Source organism: Camelina sativa, chromosome 15, assembly GCF_030686135.1.
Source record: "Camelina sativa cultivar CO46 ecotype springtype chromosome 15, ASM3068613v1".
Classification (NCBI taxonomy): domain Eukaryota; kingdom Viridiplantae; phylum Streptophyta; class Magnoliopsida; order Brassicales; family Brassicaceae; genus Camelina; species Camelina sativa.
This window is the reverse complement of record NC_141894.1, coordinates 225,314-250,714: the sequence shown is the minus strand read 5'-3', so window position 1 is coordinate 250,714 and position 25,401 is coordinate 225,314. Positions and strand designations below refer to the sequence as shown.

Here is a 25,401-nt window from a genome sequence, read left to right as displayed (position 1 = left end):
TCATATAATGGATTATTTTTATTTTCATTACGGCATAAATTATACTGACGCGTATTTTAAAAACTTCAATTGAAAGAAAATGGTGTGTACTGTTTAAAGAAGAAAGAAAAGAAAAGAAGCAGAACACCTGAGAGGAACAAATGACTTTTAGTTAGGACATTGTGTGTGACTGTGTGTGTTCGTAGTGGATTGTGTCGCCATGTGTGTGGTTCTGCGAAAAGAAGATCAATCTATAAAGGTGTGTGAGCACCATTCATATTTTTTAATAGTTTCCTCCACTATCTTTTCTTTCTTTCTTATTTCCCTTCTTCTATTTCTATATTAAATAGAGGAAAACTTTAACTGGAATCGTTACTATCTGTCATGATATTCATATTAGCCTTTTTTTTTTTTTTTTTGGTGAGGGTCACGACCACGATGTCATTTTCAGAAAGATAAAAAGGATAGATATAAATATTAAATTTATATTAAAAAAGTATATTCAGTCTTTTCGTTTGAGAAGGTCCATTCATTATGGTATGGGTTTTCAATTCTAACTGTATGCGAACAGTGAGTGATATTCAACTTCTTCTTCATCTCAAACCACACACGTATACTACACACGTTTATCTCTTTACAGGTTATCAATACATACATATAGAATTTTACAACAGTACATGTTACGTGTATGTACGTACATTCGTCACGTAACCCTTTACTAGTCTAGATCGTATAGTATTTAGTTGAAAGACAATTGAATTCTAGCTAGCAATTTCTTTTTAGAGTGATAGATAGAAGAATCACTCGTGAAGCGTTGCCTTCTATTTCATAGACAACCACCAGATGATGATATGAATTTATTTAAATTAGGAAACAAACTAAGTAACAACTACAGTAACATACATCTTTCAAGTAATCGACTTCTTAAAGATATCGTAGTAAAGAGTGATTTGATTATAGTATAGAGCAAGAATAAAGTAAGATTTGATTATATAGCTACATAATTTGTTCCCTAAGTACGAAACAAGAAAAAAAAAATGAAAATACACTAGAATTAACCCAAATTTGGGTAAAAATAACTCAATTGACATACCATCACTAGATTGACACAATATTTATGTAAAAAAGACCAAAAACCCAAAAAATAATAATTAATTTTTATTCTTAGAAAAAAAAGATTTGAAATAAATTAAAAAATAATAATAATAATCTATATAAAAATATAATTTAAAATATGATTTTTAATTTTTTATTTGAAAATATGTTTACAAAAATATTATGTATTAAAATATGATTTTTTAAAAGAAAATTTCGAAAATATGTTTTATAAAACTATAATGAAATAAAATATTATTTCAAAATATTATTTAAAAAAAATATCTGTGTTGATGTTTAAAATATAGTTTTCTTCAAATCTCTACAAAAAGAATATGATAAAAAAATCTGATGTATAAAATTATGATTTGTCAAAAATAAGATGTATAAAATATGACTTAAAACATATATCTATGTTAATGTATAAAAATATGATGTATAAATAGAAAATAGGGAAAAAATTAATGATTTTAATGGTGAATATGGCAACTAATATAAACAAATTTGATAACAAACATCAGATTTTTAGAATCCTAAAAACAAAATTGTTATAACAAAAAACAAATCTGCCATAACATAAAAATAAATTTGTTGCCACTATAATTACATCAAATAAATTTGTTATCAAACACCAATACTCAGACAGCAAAGTAGTGATGACTCAGCATGATATTGGAGTCCCACCATGGTTCGAGGAACGATATTGGTACCTCGTAAAAAAATAAAATAAATAAATTGTTATCAAACAACAGATTAACAAATTTTTTATCAAACGACATATATTTTTGGTTAAATTATCAAAATATGTGGTGTATTTATAAATAAGTCTATCGTTAAAAAATAAATATGTCACTAATTATAAATTTGTTATAACTATCTTCAAATAAATTTGTCATCCAAAATAAATCTATCGGTCATGCACAAATAAATATGTCGTGCAAAAATAAATCTGTCGTACATAAACAAATATGTCACAACTAATCCGATAGACTTTTAAAAATATTTAAAATTGTTTAAAAAATGCTAGAGATTTTTTTAAAAGGTAAATTTGACTTCTTTTTTTTTTGACAAAAAAAAAATGTATTTTAGACATAAAAATAACTCAACTAACCTTCATATTTTATAAGTTAATTGAGTAACTAATCTCTTAATTTGGTCAATCTTAGGTTTTTTCCCAAAAAAGAATTATAATTACGTTCAGGTTGACTTCATATAAAGATGTGACTAACATTGAACGTAAGATGATGATGCTGCAAGCAAAACTCTCTTCCTCAAGTAAGGTCAAACAAAAGTTAGAATCCTAGAACTTCCACTCCAAACAATTGAAGAAAATGATATTAACATTTTTATTTACAAAGAAAAAAATATGTTTTCATGTATCTCTTAGTTTGTTTTTTTTTTTTTTTTTTTTGACATGTTTTCATGTATCTGTTGCTTTTAGTTTTTTTTTCGTTAAGTATGCTACGATATGTTAAAAAAAATTGTTATGTCAAAACAGGCCCATATAATTGAACAGATCAGGCAAACAAGGTTCAATTAACGGCCCATATTAGATAGAAAATATTAAAATAATAATGTGGAATTATATCTTATCCAGAGAGTGAGAGAATCACAAAAACAAAAACCCCTCTTATCCTCTTCTTCTTCTTCCTCAATCCTCTCATCATCCAATTGAAAAAAAATATTCCCCGATACAGACAAATAATACTAGTAGTAATACTTTTCACTTTCTCTCTCTCTCTCTATGTTCGTTTCGGACAGAACAGAAGCACTCCCTAATCCAATGTCAATTTCTCTCTGAAATAGTATCATCATCTCTCTTACTTCATCACGCATACCCTTTGTCAATTTTTGTGCTTCTCCAATGGCGGCGTCGTTTGCTTCTGTTCCCACATTTAGTTTCGTCAATTCCTCCAGCTTTCCCCGAAAAAGATTCGATTTTTCCTGCTCTAAAAAAACCCTCCAAGTTCGCTGTTCTTCTTCCGGCAACAACAAGCAGGTTAGGTCTTTCTGATTCCCTTCTCTCTGTTATCAATTTCTTATAAAAAAAAAAAAACACTCACCAATGCACAATGTGATTAGGTGATTTTTTAAGTCGATTTTTTTTACTGTGTGAAACTTATATTTTCTTTGAGAGATTGGAATTAATACCTCTTACAGTCTTACTACATCACAATGCTGCGAGATTGTTGTTGTCGAAAACTAGCGCTAAAACTTATGGCTCACGGCATCTGAAACTGAATGGGTTTCTTTGGATGCAGAGAGGAGCATTCTCATCATTGAAAGAGTGTGCTCTTTCGTTAGCTTTATCAGTTGGTCTAATAGCTGCAGTTCCTTCGATTTCTTCGCCTCCCGATGCTTACGCTGTGGCGGCGAATCCAGCGATCCCAGATGTCTCAGTGTTGATCTCTGGTCCTCCGATCAAAGATCCAGGGGCTTTGTTACGATATGCATTGCCTATTGACAACAAAGCCATCAGAGAAGTTCAGAAGCCTCTTGAGGATATCACTGATAGCCTCAAGATTGCTGGTGTTAAAGCTCTCGATTCTGTTGAACGGGTAGGGAGTTAAGAGTACACATAAGTACTTCTTAGTGTTTTCAATGATCGATCAGTTGAATTTGCAGGTTTCTTGTTCTGTTTTTATTAAAGGAATCTGAGCATTTCAGTTGTTGGTTCTTGTGTTTGCCTACTGTAGAATGTGAGGCAGGCAAGTCGATCGTTGCAGCAAGGGAAAACTATGATAGTGGCAGGTTTTGCTGAATCGAAGAAGGATCATGGCAATGAGATGATCGAAAAGTTGGAAGCTGGTATGCAAGATATGCTAAAGATTGTGGAAGATCGTAAAAGAGATGCGGTTGCTCCAAAACAGAAAGAGATTCTCAAATATGTTGGCGGGTGAGTGTTTTTTAAACTTTAAAGTAACTTTAGGGGTATGTATAACTGAGGGATGAGGGATAAAAGAAACATAATTCTATAACGGAAAGTGAGATGGGTTATGCTCATTTTGTGATTGATGACTGCAGCTGAGATCTTCGTGTGGGGCATTCGCAGAATAGAAGAGGATATGGTTGATGGCTTCCCATATGAAGTGCCAGAAGAGTATCGGAACATGCCTCTTCTCAAGGGAAGAGCCAGTGTGGACATGAAGGTCAAGATCAAGGACAATCCCAACCTTGAGGAATGTGTCTTCCGCATTGTTCTTGATGGTTATAACGCCCCTGTTACCGCCGGCAACTTTGTGGACTTGGTAGAGCGCCATTTCTATGATGGCATGGAGATCCAGAGATGTAATTAAGACTACTCTCAGTTTCACTTTTGCCTTACTTCATATATGGGATTAGAAACTTAATGTGTGTTTTTTTTGGTTTCAGCTGATGGGTTTGTGGTACAAACCGGAGATCCAGAAGGTCCTGCAGAAGGATTTATTGATCCAAGCACAGAGAAAACGCGGACAGTTCCTCTTGAGATTATGGTGACTGGAAAGAAAACGCCTTTCTACGGCTCAACTCTTGAAGTAAACCTCCTAAAACCTCTCCTTGTCAGTCACTTATTATAGTTATTAACATCGATTTTAAGCTGTTTGTTTGGTTATTGGTGTTGGTGAACAGGAGCTGGGTCTCTACAAGGCTCAGGTTATGCTTCCTTTCAACGCATTTGGGACAATGGCTATGGCAAGAGAAGTGAGTTCTTCTTCTTCTTCTTTTCCATAGTTTATTAAGTTGGTGTACTTACACATACATACAAACAGGAGTTTGAGAATGACTCAGGATCAAGCCAAGTGTTTTGGCTGCTTAAAGAGAGTGAGCTGACACCAAGCAATTCCAACATCTTGGATGGTCGTTACGCAGTCTTTGGTTACGTTACTGATAACGAAGACTTTCTAGCTGATCTTAAAGTCGGTGATGTTATTGAATCCATTCAAGTTGTCTCCGGTTTAGAGAATCTCGCTAATCCCAGTTACAAAATCTCCGGTTAACTACTCCTCTTCTCTTTCCCCTTTGCTCGGTTCATGTATAATGTACTCTGTTTATTTTAATTTTGTGAGAGGAATTTAAAGGTGCATAACTTTTTCCTATGAAGAAAAGTCTGAATTTATATCTTTTTTTTTTTTCTTTTCAAGAAAAAATAATTGATGTAATCCCTTTAATAGTTAATGCTTTATAATCTATGATCAGGTTTAATGCATTGTTAACCAATAAAACATTGACAAACTATAAAACAAGCAAAGAGCAAGAATTAGGTTTTGTGTGTAATAACGATGATCGTTTGAAATAGGTACACGACATTCATCCTATGAATCAAACACCAACTAAATAAAACATTTTTAATAACCCCCACAATCAAATTTTCATAAATAATAATAATCTCTCTACTTCCAAAATAGTAAGAGTTGATGATGATACTAATAATAATGGAAACGTAGTTTATACTTCATGGGCCTCGGTGTCGGCGGAAACAGAAACAGCCTTGTTGCTGGTCAGGAGGTATCATTCCTCCGCCTTTAGAAGTATCAATAGCCTCCAACATTGCCACCACTTCGTCCATCTCTGGCCGCTTATCCGGATTCGCATCCCAACACCTCTTCATCACGTTTGCCAACGAGCTTGGGCAACATCTAGGTATCTCCGGTCTCAGATTCTAGTTATTCAAAAACATAAATGTCTATATATATATACTCTTTTACGTAATCATTTTCATAAATAACTACGAAAAAAGGTTATTTTGAAAAACCTGGCGGACGACGGCGGAGGTGACTTCGGAGAAGCTGAGGTCAGGATAAGGCATGTCGCAACAGTAAATCTCCCATAGACATATCCCGAAGCTATACACATCGCACTTTCTGTTGTAGGGACTCCCATTTAACACCTCGGGAGCCATGTAGCCCAAGGTTCCGGTTTCACCGGTCATGTCGTTAGGGTTGGAGGCCTCGAGGCGAGCCACACCGAAATCTGCAATTTTTAAGGTGCGTGACTTGTCCAAAAGCATGTTCTCCGTTTTCACGTCTCTATGCACAATCTTTTGAGTGTGCAAGTAACTCAACCTAATTTACATATATAATAATCACCAAGACAAAAGGTTAATAAAAACATAAACCGGGTTATACCGGAAGAAATTGATGAACCGATATGCAATATGTAATGTACCCGCGAGCAAGATCAAGGGAGAGTTGGATAACGACTTTGAAGGCGAGTTTGCGGCGGCGAGTTTTGATGAGGAATGATTTGAGTGCGCCGCCGGGGCAATACTCAACCACGACGCAGCATACGTTACTCGGCATTCCCATGTGTCCGTTTTCCGTCTGTATGCTCATCTCCGATGTCCCCATCGCCGCTCCTATGAACTTTTTTTTTGTTTTATCCACCAGACAAAATGAATACACCAGAAACACATGACATCTTTTATTTAATGCTCAAAAAAGACGTAACGTTTGTATTAAAAACAGACATAAACGTACACCTACCTACTCTATCCATACATACATGTGAGTATTTTTGGATATCAACAACTCAATCATGTTTTGGTTAATCGGCTTAAATCGATTTCGGTTCAACACCGATATGTAAGAGTGAATTTAGTGTACCTTGGTGACATTGGGGTGGTCAAGCTTATGCCAAACAGCTACTTCTTGAGTGAAAGCAGCTCTAAGCGAAGCTATCTCTGCGTCTGACCTGTGCCCCTCTTCTCCCCAGTCTAGTAGTTTCACTGTTTTATAACAATATTTTTCACACATGAATCATGAGTTACATTGGAAAAAAAATGTTTAACTGAATACGTACATCCAAATATTTGAAGGAAAAAATTACTTATATGAAATATCTTTTTAAATGCCGAGTAGGTAGATTGAGTTTTGAGTTTTGCAGATTGACATAAGGTCAAATTTGTGTTGTTACTTGTTAATATTACACTAAGAACTGAATATATATTAATTAAAAAAAAACATGTTTTTGTTAGTTTCTTAACTTTAATCACTAATTCACGGAATATAAATCAGCCGGCATTTCGCATTACACTGCTAATGCATGCTTGTTTAATTTACTGATCACCTATTAAGACACCTAGATATAAAAAAATAGTTTTCCACAAATTTCAAAATTTTTTACTTCTTTTTCCGGAAAGTAAGTTTCGATTCTTCCCTAAATTATTTGACAAAAAGGGTACGTTCTACGTACGTGTATATCTAAAACACACTCTATTTGTACAAATACAGAAAACAAAAAAGTTATGAATGATGAGAGAGAGAAAGAGAGATTTGTACCGGCGACATCTTGGCCATCGTAGATTCCACGGTGAACCGTACCAAAAGTACCTCGAGCAATCACACTTTTTACGATAAGCTTAGAAGGATCAATCTCCCACTCTCTTCTTGACCTCCCAACCTCCGTCGACCTAATTATGTCGTTGTTGTTGTTGTTGTTGCTGCTATATCCACCACCAAGAAGCGGTCTCTGAAACACAAGCTGTCGATGTCCGAAGCTGTTCTGGTTATGTCGGGTATTATTTACGTTGTCTTCGCCATCACTCAAACTCTTCCTCTTCTCCATCGTCCATGCTCTGCTTAAGTGTCTCTGCAGTTGCTCGTCTAGACTCTTTAAATCTATCTGATCTGCTCTCACGTATCCTACGCCCCCGCCACTCTCCGCCTTCTCCTTCATTTCCTCTGGATAAACCAAAACCGTTTCAATATATTTGAAATGGTTTTTCTTTTCCCTTTACTAAATTGGAGTTTTCATCATCTTCTTTTTTTTTTCTTTGGTTGAGATTACTTTTATTGTTTTATGTATGGTTTGAGAATTGTGATTGGAGTGTGTAAGGGTTGAACAAAAAAAGCAGAAAATGGGGAAGTTGTGTTTGTGTTTATTGCAACAAACAACTAAAGAAGAGGCTAACTCTCGCTTCTATCTTCTATGTGATGAGACTTCTCTCCCGAATACTTCAAACTTAAACTTTCTATTAAGACAAACAAACGTTTACACGTGACCACATGGGGTGTCCCTTAAGGGGCTAGGGGTCGACGTGTGTCGGCTCCACTTCTCCCAACTCTCTTTTGGATAATAATTTGTTCCAAACCCAATAAAATTATTTGATCTACTGTTATCAAATATTATAACAAATTATATATGGGAAAAAATAATGCTTTAACGTTAATAATAATATATACTTAAAACACTATTTTGAAAAACATAACAATTTGATAAAAAAAAAATTGTATCATCAAATATAATGTGTTTATTAAAACAATGAGTGGATATGTTATAGTTCGAGAAATCATGGGATTCCTGGTCACTTTGCTACCTTTTCATTAAGCTTTTTCGTTTTGTGGGTTTAATATGTCATTTTCAACATTATTTTTTTCTTCATTCTAATTAGTTTATTTGGCTTAGTTCTATACTACTTCTTTTATTTAAATATTAAATATGGACATATTCTTCGAATGTCAGTTTCTATATATGCATATATGTGAGAACCTCAAACTTAATTATGTAGCTATCCTAGTTTATATTGGTATATATGTTCATCCGACTATTGGTTATTTTGGTCCCAAATTCAGTAGATCGGTACCATTTTTAAATATAAGCTAAGTAACTTACAAATCAACAATCTCGGCGTAGATTATATTTTTTTGTTTGTCGTGTTTGAACTTCTAGAGTATATATGCTAATCCGGGAGTACTATTAACAAGGTCAAAAAGTAGGATATGATGGGAAAATGTATTATTGGACCAAAACCAAAGTGTACTGACATCATCTTCATGCCAATTATGAATGTCACAATAGGAAATTTTAGTTAATAATATTTTCAGTCGGCATATAGTTTGAACAAACAAACAAAAAAGGTGGTTTATGTCTAGAGATGTCAATTTGTCTCTAAAACCATGGGCTGTTCGGTCCAAATTAATTTGGATTGGTTTTAGTTATTACCAAATTTAAAACAGTCAAATGGGCCTAAAACCAATTTAACCCATTTATATATGATCTAAACTAGTTTAGATGTGGGCTGTCCAATAATCTTAAAAAATTAGGGTTTTTATTATTTGGGGGATTTTTTTTTTTTTTTTTATTTCGCCGCTTCTCTCTTTCTTCGTGTATTTATGAGTATTATAAGTGTATTATGAGTGTATTATGAGTGTATTATGAATTTATAAATCTTTAGCTTTATAATTATGAGTTTATAAACCTTTAGCTCTATAATTATGAGTTTATGAGATTATGAATTTTGCTTCAATCTGCAACCAATGGACAGACCAATTGGTCATGGTCCTATTTGGTTTGGACATATTTGGGTGTAGGTGTATTTGGGTCTTGACACATAAATGACCATAAATTGTATGTGTCCAAATGGACATGCCCATTTGGTTATGGATAGACCAATGGTCCGAGAGTGTATGTTTAATAGAAAGTTGGTCTGTGCACCCCATATATAACAACTGAATGAAAGTATATATAAAACTTTTCAATTTATTACACAAACTATAATAAATATTTTTTTGTTAACAAAATTAAAAAGATAGATATCAAAAGGCAATATGACAATTGATGTTAATTCTCTTTTTCGTCAGGGAAAAAGCAAATTTAAAAAAAAAAAAAAAAAAGAAGAAGAAGATTAGACTGTCACAAGTAAAGTAGTGGCAGGATAAGAAAACGACCGAACAAAAACTAAAAAAACCCTTTGTTCGTATTTTAGTAAATCACTGTATGTATATAATGGCATATATTTATATAAAAAAAAGATATATATTGGCATAGTTGAGTTAAGCCTGAAAGTTGTTGTTTCGGATAAAAGGAGAAGTCGCTGCAGATTTGCATCGACATGCACGTGAAATCTTTGACCGACTTCAGTTCATGTGACCCAAAAGGCCAAAACCGAGAAAAATAGTATATGCACTGTGCAGTCAGCAGTGCGCACAATTGTAGTATGCACCATGCATATACTATATTTTACAACCTTTTTCCATCAAATAACCTTTGCAAACCTAATTATTCTAACTTCAGAAACCCAATTATCGCTCTAAATAATGTAGGGACTTATTCCACGACGAGTTCATATACAACTTTCGAACTTTATCCCGATTATTGCTCTCGTCGGCTCGTCGCATGAACAAAGATGCTCAGCGGTTATGTCCCAAGAAACTAACCAGAAAAGATATGAGCGTAACCACGACCGCTCCAGAACCTCTTGGTCTTGGACTACTTTTTTGTTCTTGTTATCTCGGCTTTTGATTGGGTCTATTGTGGAATCACGCGAAGGAACCGTTATATCATGGGTAAGGAGTTTGGGCCTTATTGTGGCTGTGAATTTGTGGGGACTAAACTGCGCTCCATTTATTTTTCTCTTTATTTTATGTATCGTCGTATAGAAAAAGCACAGAGAACACTTCAAAAATGTACCAACATAAGCCCTTACGGATACGTATGCTTAACGTTAACCACCAAAATATAGGCTTATAATATGTATCTTTATATAAAAAATTGTATATAAGTATATGGTTTGGAGTCGCGTACTACTTGTCCATAATAATTAAATAAAATCATACGTACCGATTTTGTGTAGGAAAAAAACATGGAGTTATTACAAGTATTTAATGGTGACAGAGAATTATTACTCTTTTATCGTCTCAACTCCTAATGTTAATGAACAACTTTTCCTTGTCGAAGTTTTAATTGTGCAAAATATCTATGTTTACTTTATCTTTTTAAATAAATGGGAATTTTTTTCTTTGAAAAAAAGAGAGATTACAAGTATAAGATTCTGTGTGAGGAGAAAATTACAAAGTATACGTTGCATACGTGAATGGCACAAAATTTCATAGATATAGTGACAAGACAGGGAGGTTCTATTCTTTAGTTTTGTAAAAATAATTTTAATTTCAAACGATAATCTTTTTTTATAATCCCAAGATAGTCAAACCATATACTGTATGTTAAACATCAAATCTCATCGTAACCATGTCACTAATTTTCATGCCACTTACCTTTTCAGTTGAGATATGATAAATATTTGGTCTGACACATGAAACTTCGATGCCAAATTAGTAATCGAAGGCGAATCTTTTTAATACTCACGTGATCTTTTGTGTACCTCTAGACCATCTTATGCGCGGTTCCATATTATTTTGCCAAGGAGATTCGTTCCAGCTGTATTAAAAGAACTAAATGTTAAATACTCAGATAAAAAAAAATTTAGGATTTTTGTACGAAAATATGAATTTGCGTTATATTTTGCCTACAAAATGTTTATCTATAGGAAAAAGAGACGTCAAAAGAAATATCAAAACCAACTTAAAAAAAAAAAAGTGAAGAATGTGAATTGTTCAACTTTAAATTTAATATTAATTCAACTTTGAATTGTTGTTCGTAAAACTATTAAAAAAAAGCAGCTCAATTAAATTAATTTGTAAACATATATATCAATGACAATGTTATTATAAGAGCTAGCTTTGGCGGCACTCCATAGATGTAGCTGAGTAGCTCTACTCTTGTATATATATAAAGAGCTATTCTCGATAGTCTCTATCATATAATTTCTCTCCTCCCCCCCAACCTCTTTGTCTCTCTCTTTCTCATCACTGAAAGAAACGAGTAGAATGAGAAAAAAGATAAGTGGGGAAGAAGGAAACCATGAGTATAAGAAAGGTTTGTGGACAGTTGAGGAGGACAAAATCCTCATGGATTATGTCAAAGCCCAGGGAAAAGGCCACTGGAACCGCATTGCCAAAAAGACTGGTCTCTCTCTCTCTCTCTCTCTCTCTCTCTCTCTCTCCCCATTTTTCTTGATGGTAAAATTGTAACTATGGGTTTAACTACGATGAAGTTTTGAGCTTTTGACTTCCCATTTCAAAAAGAGCTTAATTAAGTTAAGAATTAGTCACATATATATATGATCACATAGATTCATTGTTAATTAGCTGCCTTTGAGTTGGGGGGAATAATTGGAAAAATCATAACTTATGGAGATGCCTTTAGACTTTTACAGGCTCTAGACGTTTATTTTAAAAAGCATTTGAATAATGGAATAGGTTTGAAGAGATGTGGAAAGAGCTGTAGATTGAGATGGATGAACTATCTTAGTCCAAACGTGAAGAGGGGCCATTTCACTGACCAAGAAGAAGATCTTATCATTAGACTCCACAAGTTGCTTGGTAATAGGTAAAGATCGATATAAATTATACGTTCTATTTAAAAAAAAAAAAAAAAGATATCGCACACTTTCAATTAGTTGTATATAACTAGTAGCTACTTGATGTATATATATATATATCAATATATGTACAGGTGGTCTTTGATAGCTAAAAGAGTTCCAGGTCGAACGGACAATCAAGTGAAGAACTATTGGAATACACATCTAAGTAAAAAAATTGGAACAAAAAATCAAACAATCAAATCGATCAGCAATCAGATGAACAATTTGGGGAATATGACAGATGCATCCGAAGAAAGATTATTGAATGTGAAATTTGATAATAAAAGCATTCTCGGGGATGAGAGATTGCTTATGAGCGCAGGTCTTGGCCTTCTCCATCAATCGAGTTCGTCGCTTTGGGGTCATCATGATGATGCTTTTGAGCCTAACACACTCACCTACATGATGGATTTCATTGATGGACAATGTTATTAATGTTTTTTTATTTTTTTTATTTGCTGCCTTTATCTACTTTTTTTTTAATTATTTTCTCTTTTCTACATTATGTCATTTTTTTTTTGAAAAATGTTTAACTGTAATTTTGGTGGTCATAATTAAGAAATGAAGAAAACAAAAATAGAGGATATGTACACTCGGAAGTTAATGAGACAGAGCAATAATAATAAGCCAGACAGAGTCATAAACGCAGAATCCAGATTTTAATATTAGGCAGTACGAATATAATAATGATATTTTCTGTAACTAATAATTAAAATGTGTGACAATTAATTACCATTCACACTGTCCTAAAAATTCTAAAAAAAATCTTGTAGTAGTACATGACAAGTTTGTTCCCTTAGTTTAGTTTAATTATAGTTAATTGCCATGATACGGTTCACGTACTAAAAAAAAAGTTCGGAAAAAAGGTTTTCTAGGTCTTCATATTTGTTACAGATAGTGTTTAGTACGTCCCAATGATTGATTTACTTTCAAACTGCATGCAATAGGCTTCAAATTTGGGAAAGAAAGAAGAGAATTCTTGTCACCTAAGATTTCAATTCGATCTCTCTTACTTAAATAAAACCAAAAGACCATTTTGTTTTAATTATTAAATATATAGCGCGAATGGTTTTTTTTAATGATCTTCATAGAAAACAACAAGTTGGTATGACTGAATTGAAAATGTGAAACAGGAAAAAAAAAGGCTTCAAAGAGTTCCTACAGCTTCCAATGTAGAATGGTAGCCACATCTTTAACCTACCAACCAACATAAGAAAATAAAATCAAACCATAAATAATACAACCGATTTGATATACATAAAGAACACAATAATTTTCATAAAGTTAAACCGCGAAAGATCTATATATATCATCATCTCGGTTTCCTTTTTTTTTTTTTTTTATTGATATAAAGAAAGTTGGTAGAGAGGAGAAGAGAGATATATAAACTCATCACAACCAAAGAGGCACGTTACAAATTACATATGGCGTAGTTATATATATTTATGTATGATGAATATAATGTTGATGATGGATGATCATGATGATGATGATGATGATGGATTGGTGGTTCATACAGAGCTAGTTTCGGAGATGTTAAATTCAAGTCCCCAAAGCTCAAAAGCACCCTTAACGAAGTCAAAGTGGCCTCCCTTCAAAGAAAGTGTTCCATTCACAAGTCCTTCTCTCACAAACGGATATGTCAACAGGTTTGCTAGTGAAACATTCACAGATTCCTGCATTCAATTAATAATATTTATATTAAAATCTCATCTCAGCTCATCTCGTATGTATATATTGGATTCTGGATTGACGATAGAATGAAAACATATATGTATATATGTACCCTTTCGCATTGGGCACATTGGTGTTCAAAGCTTGCATCTCCATGTTCTGCTAGAACCTTAGTCCTGGCTGGCAAACCGATTTTGACCCAGTCCTCTATGAAGTCACTGCAGTTAATAACATATATATAATCTCATTTAATAACTTTTTCCTTAAAAAAATTGATGTCAAAAATTAGTTAAATGGGTAGGAAGATATTATACGTGGAGTTGTTTCCATCGAAGGGGAAAGACATAAGCCCCTTGATTCCACCACATGCGCTGTGTCCTATTACCACAATGCTCTCCACCTACATTCACAAATAAAAGAAAAATCAATTACATGAACTTTATTAATATTATTCATAAAAATTAACAATGTTATATGTTAAAACTCAGTATATATCTCATTTTTTCATTAAATTCAGGTTTTTGTTTTTGTTGTTAGACCATGATTACTGGGAGTAACTCTCTCAGATACTCTTATTAGAAAATAATAAAAGAAAGAGAGAGAAAGAAAAAAAGAAAGGAATCGTTTCTTTCCCAAGTCACTTGAGAATCGATTCTCAGAACAAGTGTGACATGTGTCACTTGTTAAGTGGAACAACAATGAGGAAATAAATAAATAATAATAATTTATAAAAAAAATATTTTTTTTGGTTTTTTTGAGAAACGTTGAGTCGTTCTCGATTAATGATGCTCTTAAGGTGTTAATTGTATCATATGTGTTCTCTTCGTTATTTTAGTTATACAAATATATCACACATAACTACAATTAATATTTCCCTAATATGGGAAACCCGATGGGCCCATCTTCAGCCTTTTGGCCCGGCCCATTAAAACTACATATGAAGAACTAAACTATAAAAGAATTAGGAGTTCGTTCACCTTCAGGTGCAAGACCGCGTATTCAACGGCTGATCCAACTCCAGTGTGTCTGACCTGCAAAGTTCAATCCCCATAGAAAAAGTCAACGTTAGGACTCCTCAGGCAAAAATTCAAGTAGCATGGTCTAAGACAGAAGGATTCTGTCTGGAAGATAGTATATGTAAAGACAAAAGTAAGTGTTGGATTAACCTGGTCAAAAGGAGGAACCATGTTGGCGACGTTACGAACCACGAAGGCCTCTCCTGGCTGAAAGTCGAGAACGTGTGATGGACACACACGTGAGTCCGAACAAGCAAACACCATGAACTGCACCACCATGAACATTTTAAATGTTTATATATGCTGTATATATACTTTTTTGTTAACTAAATTAATCATGATTTCTAGTTACGTACCTTAGGACTTTGACCCTTGGAGAGTTCACCCCATAATTCAGGGTTGGAACTGCAAATTAAAACATTAAAAATATGAACTAGTTAAAATCTACAGTCATTAAATTGGTGATAAAATTAAGAAAATAAAAGAAAACAGAAAATATATAATATACTCGTATTTCTCCTTCTTGAAAGTGATGAAGCCCTGCTTAATGGCTTCGACGGGGTCAAAAGCCTTCTTGTCGGACGAAGTGCCTGTCTTAAGCTCCGCCGTGATCTGCTCCACCTTTGCCGCCGCAACCGTCTTTAGCTCTCCCTTCTCGCTGCCCATATATATTATATCATTGTTAATTCACAAATATATTGTTAACTGGTGTACTGAAACACCCCGTTATTAATTTATTAAAATGTGTTTAGTCTTTTTCAATCCAGTAAATCTGATCATATGCTAATAGTATATGTGAATAAAGAGGTGTATTTTACTTACATGAGAAGCTTCTTGAGAGCTTCAATAGCCTCGTTGTATGATTCGCTTCCCATCTCTTCGCTCTGCATGTTGGTTGACCAAATAAAATTAGAAGACAATCCAGTAGTATATGATATTTTCGTGGCAGTAATTAAGTAGAGAGCGGCTCTTGTCGTGTTTTAAATGTTGAAACTACAATCAACCAGTTCAACACTTTATTATACGATGAAAGTACAATCTTTAATGTCTTTTATACGATTTTAATTTTTTTTGGGGTGGAAGATCGGTAATGTGGTTAGGAGCCAAATCGGTAGGTTGAATGAATAAATATAGATGGCGACTTCATCGTGAATATGCTCCACACGCTCTTATATGGTTTATGCATAAAACACACGTCTCAGTTTTCACAAATCGTTTTGGCGAAGATACTAGTAAATTTATCACGTGGATCCTACGTACGTTCCAGCTCCCAAATTTAAAAATGTCGGATTTTGAGTAGAGACACAATAACGCTTTTTAATAGTTTAAGGTCATTTTTGTTTTTTTGACATCATTAAATGTCGAAGCAAGTAGTTTGAGGAATAAATGTGAAGTTGGATCGGAATCGGTAAGAGCATTTGGAAGCTGAAACACTAAGCTAGTCTGAGATTTGTTAATTTGGGTAATTGTTTCAGTGTCACGCACTCACGCTAACGACCAAAAGTAAAACACATAATAGTAAGGTTAATAAAAAAAAAAAAAAAGGATGTGAAATACACGTGACATTTTCCAGGATTTTTGGAAGTTTTTCGTTTGAAATACCGAATAACAAACAAAGAACCATTTAGCTTTTTGAATAATAACAAAGAACCGTCCGTAAATTATCGGGGTTACTAATTAATGCGAAGAACTTACTATAAAGTAAAAAATTACGTCGAAAGGAAGGGTAAATTTAGTTTCATGTATATGTAGATATAGATGAACCCTATTATAACTAAGTAATCAACAATGTAACTATATATCTATCATGTATGCAAGTAATAACGTAGATTAAGAAAAAAAAAGAGATGAATGTAAAATGTATATACCCAATAAGGGGCGATGATAGGAGCAGGAGCGGCAAAAACAGGCTCATTACGGATAAGGGTTGGAACGGAACGGGAAGAAGAGGAGGGGGAGGAAGAAGAGGAGGGGAGGCAAGCGACGGTGGAAGAAGTACGAAGAGAGAGTTTTTGGAGAGAAGATTGAGAAGGAGTCAGAGAAGTGAGGAAGAAGCCGGAGAGAGGAGCGGTCGACATTTTGCTGGTGAAGAGAAGCGGAGACTGGAGAGTACTGATAGTGAGATTTTATTTATAGTTATATATTAGTCTCTTATGGAAGCTACTGCTTAAGTGAATGTATTATAGCATTGATTTAAAGAGTGGTGTCTCTCATGGACTTATGGTAAGGTTTTGTGGGAACGAGGATAACGAAAACGATAGGTGCGGTGAATATGAAAGTTTCATCTCTTCTTGTGGATGAGGAATATTAGCACAAGATTTGAAAAATCTACGTGCTCTTTGTTCTTTCAGCTTTTAGTTGTATATTTATTTTTAGAAAATAAAAGGTCTCAAAAAGGTTTAGAGGATAAGGTCCCTTATCATCAAAACGAGGATCAGCCTCTTTCACTTACCCTCTCAGCCTCTCAGGCTTTCATCTTAAATAACCACCACCCACTTTAGATGTTAGGCCATTGTTTGTGGTGCATATGAAAGAACCATACTTCTCTAAGCCCGGAAACCAAACATTGCTAACACTTTACATCATCCAGAAGATGCAAACGATGTAGTTACGGAAAATGTGCAAGGATTTACATCGATCATGGACTGTTGCTCTATCTTATCAAGCAACAGATTCAGTGAAACTCTTAGCATGAACGAAGAACAAAAATGAAAAAAAAAAAAAAAGAGAGAAGAAATCCATAAGAAAAAAAGCTTCTTCTCTCTCTGGCCACGCTTCTCTCGGAACATCCATGACCATAAATCATAGAAGCAAAATTAAGGAAAAGAGTTTTGGTTTCCTTTTAACATGTTAGTAGAGATAGAAATTGAAGAAGAAAGATAGATGAGCAATGCAATAGGTTTGGTTTTTGGGACTTATATGTAAAGTGGGGAATGGCGAAACTATGTCGACATTTTTTCATGCAAACACACACAACATAATGTCAACACTCTCTTGTCACAGAGTGTGTCGAATGTGGCTTTTATTTATTCATTCGGAGTAAAAAATGAACATAGGCAATGTTTTTCACAACGACATTAGTAAGTACCTTGAGGAATGGATAGAGACAGAGGAGTAGATGTAATATTTTAACTTATGCCAATTAAAGAACTTCTACTTTGGGCATAGTCTTATTGGACAAACTGAGAACGCGATACATCTAGCTGCTTTTGCTAGCCTAAATCTTTCGCTCTCTGTCAAAACTCTCTCGATCACCTTTATGATATTTGCATCCTGCAAAACATTGTAAAAGTTGCTTCAGATATATGTCTTGAACCAATCAGGCAAGATATAACTTGGAACACATCAAAGTTTTTCCTATTGTGTAAAGAAGAGACTACTGCATTGTAGGAGTAACCTTTCTTGGTTGTTGAATAGTAGGCCTAACGTTAGCAACATCACCAACTATAATTATATTGTTCGTGTTTCCTCGGTCATCCCTTTCTGTTGGTGAAGTTGTTGAATGCCTCCAGTCACCATTGATTATGTACTTGTAGTAGTATCTGCCACATTGTCAAATTGTCAACGATCACCAAGTTATATGACACAAGTGCATTTTCATAAGTTTCCAAACTATAATACCTTTGCGATCCCTCAAAAGTCACAATTAACATGCAGGGAAAATTATGGGACGTTTTTCTGTTGAACCTTGAGCATAAGCTTTAATGGGAAAGGTAAAAGAAGAATGACTTACTTTCCTTGTGAAAGTCTAACTTCAGTTTCAAAACGTGGACCGCCCTTGTGCGTTGCTTTTATAGGCTCTTTCCAATTTCCTGTGAAATCTCCAACTAGCAATACATCCTCCCCCTGTAATAGAGCAACCCAAGGTGTAACTTAAAACACAGAGGCCAGTACCGTTGGTTTCTCAACCCTACAGATCACGAGTTCTAAAGAATTGCAACAAATTAATAAAAGCATGTGAACGCAATAGTCACCTCGTGTCCATTCCACACAAAGGTTACAGAATGTGTTGGATTCCCATCATGTTTGCCATCTTCCACCATTGCAATAAGATCCCATGTTGCCCAAGCAATTGCAGGTCTGTGAAAAATTACACATAAGTCGACATATATATACATCAAAACAGAAAAAAAAAAAAAAAAAGGTCATCCATGGTCTGCACGTTAATGGTCAAGACAGAAATGAGACGGATAAAAACCTGTCAGGTTTGCAAGCGTGCAATCCAGTAACGAAACTATAAGCAGCATGGAGAGAGGTATCAGTCATCCAGTGCAGATAAGCGATCACACAAGCCGATGATCGGTCAAAACCAGTGGTACAAGTTACAAAGACACGATGGTTCTTTTTAAGTAACCGTAGTAGAATCCCGACACAAAGTGGGAGTTTCTTCCTAAGATCAAATGAATCTGCATCCCTGGCACGAAAATATCAAAACTCTATTACTCATGTTCACAACTGATTAGAGCGCTAGGAAAAGAAAGCACATGATGTGCCTCATGGCGATATGACTTTGCATACTTTATAGGATAGTTGATCATTAAGACTTCAGATTTCTGGCATGCATCATTGATTTTTTGTGAATCGATTCCCCAGTTTTGAGCTTCAGTTCCACCTTGGAAATTCAATATGGCAGTAATTCCCTGTAGTAGAAAAGCTTGACCAGTTTAAAGCATACTTGCAATTCTATCATTGCACACCCTAAATAACAATTATATATAAAAGACTCACTGCTTCCGACAAATTTTCCACATCCTCTTCTGTTTGTATACATGAGCCGACATATATTTGCTCTGTAATCTGAAAAAGGCCAACAAGAGAAGAGTGGTGTTGAGAGATTGAACAGAACGAGGGAATATGAAACAAGACTAATCCGGGAAAAGAAAAGAATTTCAGACCTTGCTGTAGCGCATTCCAAGAGCATGGTTATAAGACAGCTCTCCTTTTGATCGGTCAAGGGCTTTGATGTATTCATCTAAAAGGAAATTACCATAACCCCATTCCCCATCTCCAGAAACTTCTTCTGAAAAGACACAGATGAGTGGACTGATAGGTGGAGAAAGAATGTTCTTCTGTGTCCCTGACTGAAAGGAATTGCTCTGTCTGGTCAGAAGTTTCCATCCCTGAGAAGTAAAAAATTTCGAGGAAAAAGCAGCATAGCCAGAGTTTCCATTGCCTTGAGAGGCTCTCAGATTGGAGGATAAAAGGTTTTTGTTCCAAGTAGCAAAGGAGACACGTCCTCTGTTATAGAGCAAATCAAGGTCGCTCAAATGAAGCAGATACTGGATTGGAAATGGAGAGAATGGTCTTTCAAGAACAAGGCTAAAAGATCCTGTTTTCTCTGCCAGCATCTTCCTGAATAAATAAAAAACTGGAAGAAATAAAAAAGAAAAATTCAAAAACATAACAATGGAGTCAGCTTTTCAACTCACATCACTGCACATAAATATATTAATCTTGAAAAATCCAGCTACAACTGTTAAATGTTAAAACTATAGAAAAAAAAGAAAGATACAAGCATGAATGTTTCCAGATTAAAACAACACAGGTTAGCAAATTACTAGTAATCCTACCATCCAATACATGGGAAATATCTCTAGCCAACAGTGTTAGCAACACCAAGTTATATAGGCAAACGTAATGTTATGGGTTGATTTACAAGAGCAATCAGATGGCAGAATATTGCAAGGTATGAATCAGGTAACTCAGATCAAACGCGGGTAAGGACTAAGCAGTGACTAAATATTTCAAATGTTAACTAGTCATAAAGCAACAAGAGCACTATTAAGAGGCATATTTAAAAGAAACAGGGCATAGAAAAATGTCATACTTGGTATCACCAAAACCGTTGATTTCGACAAGAATACCACCAGAAGAATCACTGGCCTTCTTTAGTGTATCTCCAACCATTATGATTCTTGCCTTCTCCGCATTGCTCTACGAAAAAACAATTTATAACAATGGGACGAGATGAGCTAGAAGAAACTTTCAATAAGAAGCTAAAAGAGTTGAGATGGAGAAATAATAGAAGATTACCCCTTTTTTGATGGCGTGGACGAAGATGTTGCCATCCGCTGAAAGAGCGAATCGAATCCCTAAGGGCTTCTCAAGGGTGACCATATACTCATTCAAGTTCATCTTGAAAGGAGATGAAGACGACGACGCTACGACTCTGAGAACGAGTCTTCGTCTGTTGGATCCGACCTTTTCCCTAGAACCAAAGTATGCGATTCCGCCTCTTCCGCTCCTCTGGAACGGCGATCCGGTAAAAATAGACGGAGGAGAAGATCGTTCGAGAGCTCCGAAACCGGAGATTTGTTGAAGAAACGCCATCATTAACCTACCGGAGATCCCAATCGAGAGAAGCAAACTACGAAACTGTGCGCAGCAGAAAACGAGGCAGAGCAACAGCGAGCGAGTGAGAGAGAGGGTAAGGAACTAGTGGTCCACGTGTCTTTCACGTGGGTCCCTCTTTCTCGTGGAAGTAATCTAGCTTCCTTTTTCTCCACATGTGACACGTGTCTTCTTTTTTTTAGTATACTAGTATTTAAAACCAAAAATAGAAAATAAATTATCTAATTGAATTGGACTTTCATCAATATAATAATACAAAGTTACATGCAAGTAGAAAAGTAGTATAAAATTACAAAATAAGTTTAAACAAAAGTAAAAGTGTGCCTAACTGCTATAATAGTGGTCAAGTTGTTGTAAAATCATTTAATTAACGACGAAATCCTCGAATTCCGGCGAATACTCCGATCAAATCTTGCTTGTATGGCAAGTAAGATTTCCTTCTCTTGTCTCCTTCCCCGACCTTATACGACGTTGTTTTCTCCTTCTTCCCTTTCACCCCCGGGGCCGGGGAGCTCGTCTTGCTTGCGTCACCCCCGTCGCTGTGGCTCCTCCTCATAAACTCCTTTAAATAGCATCGTTTCGATGCGCTTGGGGCCAATACCACACCGTCGCTATGGCTTCTCGTTAGAAGAAGCTTCTTTAAACGGCTGCGCTTCGAACCAGCCGCCGGGGATCTAAGCGGACTCCACAGACAATTCCCGGAGTAACACTCCGATATATTCTCAGTGGCGGCGGCTTCTTCGAAGTCATCATCTTGTTTCTTGTTGACGACGAAAACGACATCTTTCTTGAAGGGCGGGAAGTGGACGAAGGTGTCTTCGCGCAACGGCGACGTTTCAAACTCGAAGTCAGCGTCTTCGACGGAGTCAACTTTAGCGAGATTGTAGCTCATCATCTGGCTCTCGCGGGAAACTTTAACGGCGGCTGCTGCGAAGTCACCGGAAGCGTAGCAGCTGAAGCTTGGACTATACGACACCGTTGAGGAAAACTCATGCATTTTGTTGTCTAGTTCTCTCTCCACTAATTTTGCCTTGTTCTCCTCCATATCTCTCTCTCTCTTTCACCAACCGCGTTGTCTGTATCTTTGTGTGTCTGTGTTGTAACAATATTTATACATAAAACGCGGTCTCGCTTTCGTGGTCTTTATTTTATGGGAAGTTTAGAGACACGTACGTACGTCAATGCTGACGATTATCGCCATCTTCAAATTATGATCCATTTTTTTTTCATCAACCAACCTATAATATCTTAGACGTGTATTCAGATTTCACATAATCATTTTGCGATTCTGTCATTTCTTTAATTAATATCTGTGTGAACACGTGATTCATTTCTCTATTTTAATAGACTCTATGTACATATATAATCATATGATCTGCGACTGACTCTACAAATATTTTTATAAGAGTTTTTGAACTTTTTACGTTTAGCAGTAAGTGATTATCAAAATAACTACCACCAATTATTATTACTATATTTTGGTTGGAGTCCAGTACGTAGTTGTTATTCTCTAAGATTTTTAAAATTGCGTAGTTGAATCAAACATATATTGAACCTCTAGCGAATTTATAAATGTTGTTTCCGATAACCCAATTGATTATAACAACTTTGCAATATACATATTCTCGTCGGCACTAAGATCTACATGACGACGACCCAAGACCAAACATTCTTATTTGATATAATTGAGCATACAAACAAGCATGATTATTATAATATTGCACCACATGCTAATATCCATTTCCTCAACCGATAGCAACATTGAAGTCCATTTTGGCATGTTCTGCTACATAAATTATACATTGTTACTTGCTAGCTGTTGGAATTCTAATCTGTTATATATATATATATATATATATATTCTCTTACGAATAATTCAAACATTGTTATTTTTTAATTATCAATAAATATTCCATAAAGATTGTTCTCCATGTTACATTTCTCTGTTACATGTGAAGCAATGAGTTGGCATGCAGCTTAAAACTATATACATAGTTTAAGAGACTTTTAATTTAGTTTGAATATTCAGTCATACTTTTTTTTTTGCTGTATATGTGGCTCCCAAATACATTCTATTTGATTATCTGTAGCCTCATCAAGCCCAAATTTGCCAAAACTCAGGGCCGTCCTTCTCCAGAGTCCAGACCTAATTCTTAGCAGTTTCTGTTAAATAGTTAAGATCAAATATTTCCACATTTGCTGTAAGCTTTTGGACTTTAACATGAGAACCAAGAAATGTAGTTGTACGATGTTATCAAATCTCTTTTTTTCTTCTGTGTGACTACTTCTAGACAATGGTGATGATATTTGGGAAAAATGTCATAAAATACATGAACTCACTCATTTAGGCCATTTTAATCATCAACTTCATCACAGGTCATTTTAAACATGAAATTGCATTGACTTTCTGTTTTAAACATGAGCTTGTGTAGACCAGGACCAAAGAGACATGTCGTTAACTTGGCAAACGGAGCAACTAACTGGGGTTAAAATGTCGTTAACTCTCTCTGTTAAGTCTTACACGACATCGTTTGTCGCTAAATGAAATCGAAAAAACAAAAACCCAATCCCCAATTTCCCCAAAAATCCCTAATTCTCAAAACAAAATCCCTAATTCTCGACATTGTTTTCTCTTCTTAAGTTTGATTTTTTCATCTGCATATCGAAAACTCTCATCTCCATATTATCCTACAAACATGAGTTGCAATTCTGGGCAATCGCACGGTGAAAACAGAGGCCGCGGGTGCCATGGGTTCCCCTCGAAGTGTCATTGCGGCTTAGATGTCGTACTTTACACATCGAACATGCAGGCAAACCCAGGAAGACCTTTCTTCCGCTGTCCAAAGAAAGGAGATGTAAGTGGTTGCATTGTTTTGATTTAGTGTTTTTCAAGGTTTGAGTTTTGTTTTTGTGTTTCAGGACCACTTGTTTAAATGGGTTGAAGAAGGTGTATATGAGGAGGTTGTAGATGCTTTACCAAAATTCTCCATCATTGACAAAGAGATTGAAGATTTGAAAGCCCAGATCGAAGAATTAGGGATTTTTGGAGAAATTGGGGATTGAGAATTAGGGATTTTTGGGGAAATTGGGGATTGGGTTTTTGTTTTCTCGATTTCATTTAGCGACAAACGATGTCGTATAAGACTTAACAGAGAGAGTTAACGATATCTTAACCCCAGTTAGTTGCTCCGTTTGCCAAGTTAACGACATGTCTCTTTGGTCCTAGTCAACACAAGCTCATGTTTAAAACAGAAAGTCAATGCAATTTCATGTTTAAAATGGTCTGTGATGAAGTTGATGATTAAAATGGCCTAAATGAGTGAGTTCATGTATTTTATGACATTTTTCCCGATGATATTTTATGGTAAATGGTCTGTCAAGTTACCACATACGACCTATTTCTCGAATAAACTAGTATAGATTACGTGATGGATTGTGATCATGAGACAGAAATTAATAATTAATCGAACTATGCATATATAGAATTAGGAAAGTAGTTAGTTTACTTTCAAATATCTAAAAGCATGAATTGAAGAGAAGTATTGTATATTCGACTAAATTAATAAAACCAAATTATTTGGTTCCTTCTATGCTCTCTAGTTTCTAATCATTTTCTCTTGTCAACATCTTTCTATGTTTTTCTGATTAGTCAACCAAATTCTGGAAGTTTAAATTTAAGAAGAATATTTCATTATGGAGGAACGCGTAAATACATATATATACACGTATAATATGAAGTTATGAACATATATTAATCACACACATATCAAGCCACTAATTTGACAAAGATGGCTAGTTGTATAATATATCGTCTGTGATTATTAAATTTATTACATTATGGATTTTTCCAAATGTGTCCGCAACACGCAGCTCACGCCGTTTTGACTTGTTTTCTTTTCAGTCAAACCACAAAAGGAGATCGATTGTTACATACTCTGTATGTTCAAAGGAAGAACATATGCATGTTACTGCAGTGATCAGTGACGGAAAACGCAGATCGCGACTCTTGTTATGTAATAGGCAAAAGAAGACCGTTGCGTTGGGCCTGGATTGGGTGTGTGCGTGTCACTGACATACTGACAGATTTGGACGGTGAAAACTTTCTTA

At 35.1% G+C, this 25,401-nt stretch overlaps 6 protein-coding genes and 1 pseudogene across 9 annotated transcripts; 3 read left to right on the top strand and 4 right to left on the bottom strand.

Moving 5' to 3' along the window:
* The first annotated feature begins 2,314 nt into the window (after positions 1 to 2,314).
* On the top strand, positions 2,315 to 5,241 carry LOC104773403 (peptidyl-prolyl cis-trans isomerase CYP38, chloroplastic). 2 transcript variants are annotated; one of them, XM_010498007.3, is made up of 7 exons: positions 2,315 to 3,073; positions 3,336 to 3,632; positions 3,771 to 3,970; positions 4,127 to 4,362; positions 4,447 to 4,589; positions 4,684 to 4,755; positions 4,824 to 5,241. In XM_010498007.3, the coding sequence occupies exons 1-7, from the start codon at positions 2,939 to 2,941 to the stop codon at positions 5,049 to 5,051; spliced, it is 1,311 nt and encodes a 436-aa protein (XP_010496309.2). In that variant the 5' UTR covers positions 2,315 to 2,938; the 3' UTR covers positions 5,052 to 5,241. The 2 variants fall into 2 exon arrangements, with proteins under 2 accessions (XP_010496309.2, XP_087343642.1); XM_087487516.1 differs by having other exon boundaries at positions 2,666 to 3,073; positions 4,099 to 4,362.
* A 61-nt stretch (positions 5,242 to 5,302) lies between these two features.
* LOC104773402 (serine/threonine-protein kinase 54) lies at positions 5,303 to 8,266 on the bottom strand. Its single transcript, XM_010498006.3, has 5 exons — positions 7,332 to 8,266; positions 6,657 to 6,778; positions 6,220 to 6,416; positions 5,807 to 6,116; positions 5,303 to 5,713 (listed from the first exon to the last, which is right to left on the bottom strand). Exons 1-5 carry the CDS (start codon positions 7,726 to 7,728, stop codon positions 5,507 to 5,509), a joined length of 1,233 nt encoding a protein of 410 aa, XP_010496308.1. The 5' UTR covers positions 7,729 to 8,266; the 3' UTR covers positions 5,303 to 5,506.
* A 3,240-nt stretch (positions 8,267 to 11,506) lies between these two features.
* Positions 11,507 to 12,837, top strand: LOC104773401 (transcription factor WER-like). 2 transcript variants are annotated; one of them, XM_010498005.3, is made up of 3 exons: positions 11,507 to 11,796; positions 12,090 to 12,219; positions 12,346 to 12,837. In XM_010498005.3, the coding sequence occupies exons 1-3, from the start codon at positions 11,658 to 11,660 to the stop codon at positions 12,686 to 12,688; spliced, it is 612 nt and encodes a 203-aa protein (XP_010496307.1). In that variant the 5' UTR covers positions 11,507 to 11,657; the 3' UTR covers positions 12,689 to 12,837. The 2 variants fall into 2 exon arrangements, with proteins under 2 accessions (XP_010496307.1, XP_087343646.1); XM_087487520.1 differs by having other exon boundaries at positions 11,563 to 11,796; positions 12,098 to 12,219; positions 12,346 to 12,792.
* Positions 12,838 to 13,287: 450 nt separating this feature from the next.
* On the bottom strand, positions 13,288 to 17,096 carry LOC104773400 (beta carbonic anhydrase 1, chloroplastic-like). Its single transcript, XM_087487517.1, has 10 exons — positions 16,812 to 17,096; positions 15,766 to 15,827; positions 15,452 to 15,601; positions 15,300 to 15,348; positions 15,094 to 15,210; positions 14,905 to 14,958; positions 14,242 to 14,327; positions 14,040 to 14,145; positions 13,771 to 13,929; positions 13,288 to 13,450 (listed from the first exon to the last, which is right to left on the bottom strand). Exons 1-10 carry the CDS (start codon positions 17,019 to 17,021, stop codon positions 13,412 to 13,414), a joined length of 1,032 nt encoding a protein of 343 aa, XP_087343643.1. The 5' UTR covers positions 17,022 to 17,096; the 3' UTR covers positions 13,288 to 13,411.
* Positions 17,097 to 17,950: 854 nt separating this feature from the next.
* Positions 17,951 to 21,460, bottom strand: LOC104773399 (phosphoglucan phosphatase LSF1, chloroplastic). 2 transcript variants are annotated; one of them, XM_010498002.3, is made up of 10 exons: positions 20,977 to 21,460; positions 20,771 to 20,877; positions 19,839 to 20,295; positions 19,672 to 19,740; positions 19,462 to 19,583; positions 19,142 to 19,357; positions 18,918 to 19,023; positions 18,677 to 18,789; positions 18,341 to 18,485; positions 17,951 to 18,216 (listed from the first exon to the last, which is right to left on the bottom strand). In XM_010498002.3, exons 1-10 carry the CDS (start codon positions 21,274 to 21,276, stop codon positions 18,097 to 18,099), a joined length of 1,755 nt encoding a protein of 584 aa, XP_010496304.1. In that variant the 5' UTR covers positions 21,277 to 21,460; the 3' UTR covers positions 17,951 to 18,096. The 2 variants fall into 2 exon arrangements, with proteins under 2 accessions (XP_010496304.1, XP_019098194.1); XM_019242649.2 differs by having other exon boundaries at positions 19,839 to 20,311; positions 20,977 to 21,349.
* Positions 21,461 to 21,500: 40 nt separating this feature from the next.
* Positions 21,501 to 22,410, bottom strand: LOC104773398 (uncharacterized). The gene has a single exon (XM_010498001.3). The coding sequence runs from the start codon at positions 22,337 to 22,339 to the stop codon at positions 21,662 to 21,664; it is 678 nt and encodes a 225-aa protein (XP_010496303.1). The 5' UTR covers positions 22,340 to 22,410; the 3' UTR covers positions 21,501 to 21,661.
* A 1,580-nt stretch (positions 22,411 to 23,990) lies between these two features.
* LOC147926162 (uncharacterized protein At1g43920, Chloroplastic pseudogene) lies at positions 23,991 to 24,357 on the top strand (annotated as a pseudogene).
* Positions 24,358 to 25,401: the final 1,044 nt, after the last annotated feature.

Bases quoted from the DNA above. Each gene is read 5' to 3' on its own strand.
- LOC104773403 (XM_010498007.3), top strand. From the start codon at position 2,939: ATGGCGGCGTCGTTTGCTTCTGTTCCCACATTTAGTTTCGTCAATTCC. The intron at 3,633-3,770 runs GTAGGGAGTTAA...TGCCTACTGTAG, and splicing joins CTCTCGATTCTGTTGAACGG to AATGTGAGGCAGGCAAGTCG. The intron at 3,971-4,126 runs GTGAGTGTTTTT...GGGCATTCGCAG, and splicing joins ATTCTCAAATATGTTGGCGG to AATAGAAGAGGATATGGTTG.
- LOC104773402 (XM_010498006.3), bottom strand. From the start codon at position 7,728: ATGAAGGAGAAGGCGGAGAGTGGCGGGGGCGTAGGATACGTGAGAGCA. The intron at 6,779-7,331 runs GTACAAATCTCT...GTTATAAAACAG, and splicing joins CGATGGCCAAGATGTCGCCG to TGAAACTACTAGACTGGGGA. The intron at 5,714-5,806 runs GTTTTTCAAAAT...TTGAATAACTAG, and splicing joins CCTCCGCCGTCGTCCGCCAG to AATCTGAGACCGGAGATACC.
- LOC104773401 (XM_010498005.3), top strand. From the start codon at position 11,658: ATGAGAAAAAAGATAAGTGGGGAAGAAGGAAACCATGAGTATAAGAAA. The intron at 11,797-12,089 runs GTCTCTCTCTCT...ATAATGGAATAG, and splicing joins CCGCATTGCCAAAAAGACTG to GTTTGAAGAGATGTGGAAAG. The intron at 12,220-12,345 runs GTAAAGATCGAT...ATATATGTACAG, and splicing joins CACAAGTTGCTTGGTAATAG to GTGGTCTTTGATAGCTAAAA.
- LOC104773400 (XM_087487517.1), bottom strand. From the start codon at position 17,021: ATGTCGACCGCTCCTCTCTCCGGCTTCTTCCTCACTTCTCTGACTCCT. The intron at 15,349-15,451 runs GTATATTATATA...TTTAATTTGCAG, and splicing joins TTCAAGAAGGAGAAATACGA to TTCCAACCCTGAATTATGGG. The intron at 13,930-14,039 runs GTACATATATAC...AATTGAATGCAG, and splicing joins AATGTGCCCAATGCGAAAGG to GAATCTGTGAATGTTTCACT.
- LOC104773399 (XM_010498002.3), bottom strand. From the start codon at position 21,276: ATGATGGCGTTTCTTCAACAAATCTCCGGTTTCGGAGCTCTCGAACGA. The intron at 19,741-19,838 runs GTCTGAAATTCT...GGCCTTTTTCAG, and splicing joins TTGGAATGCGCTACAGCAAG to ATTACAGAGCAAATATATGT. The intron at 18,486-18,676 runs GTAAGTCATTCT...ACAATGTGGCAG, and splicing joins GTTAGACTTTCACAAGGAAA to ATACTACTACAAGTACATAA.
- LOC104773398 (XM_010498001.3), bottom strand. From the start codon at position 22,339: ATGGAGGAGAACAAGGCAAAATTAGTGGAGAGAGAACTAGACAACAAA.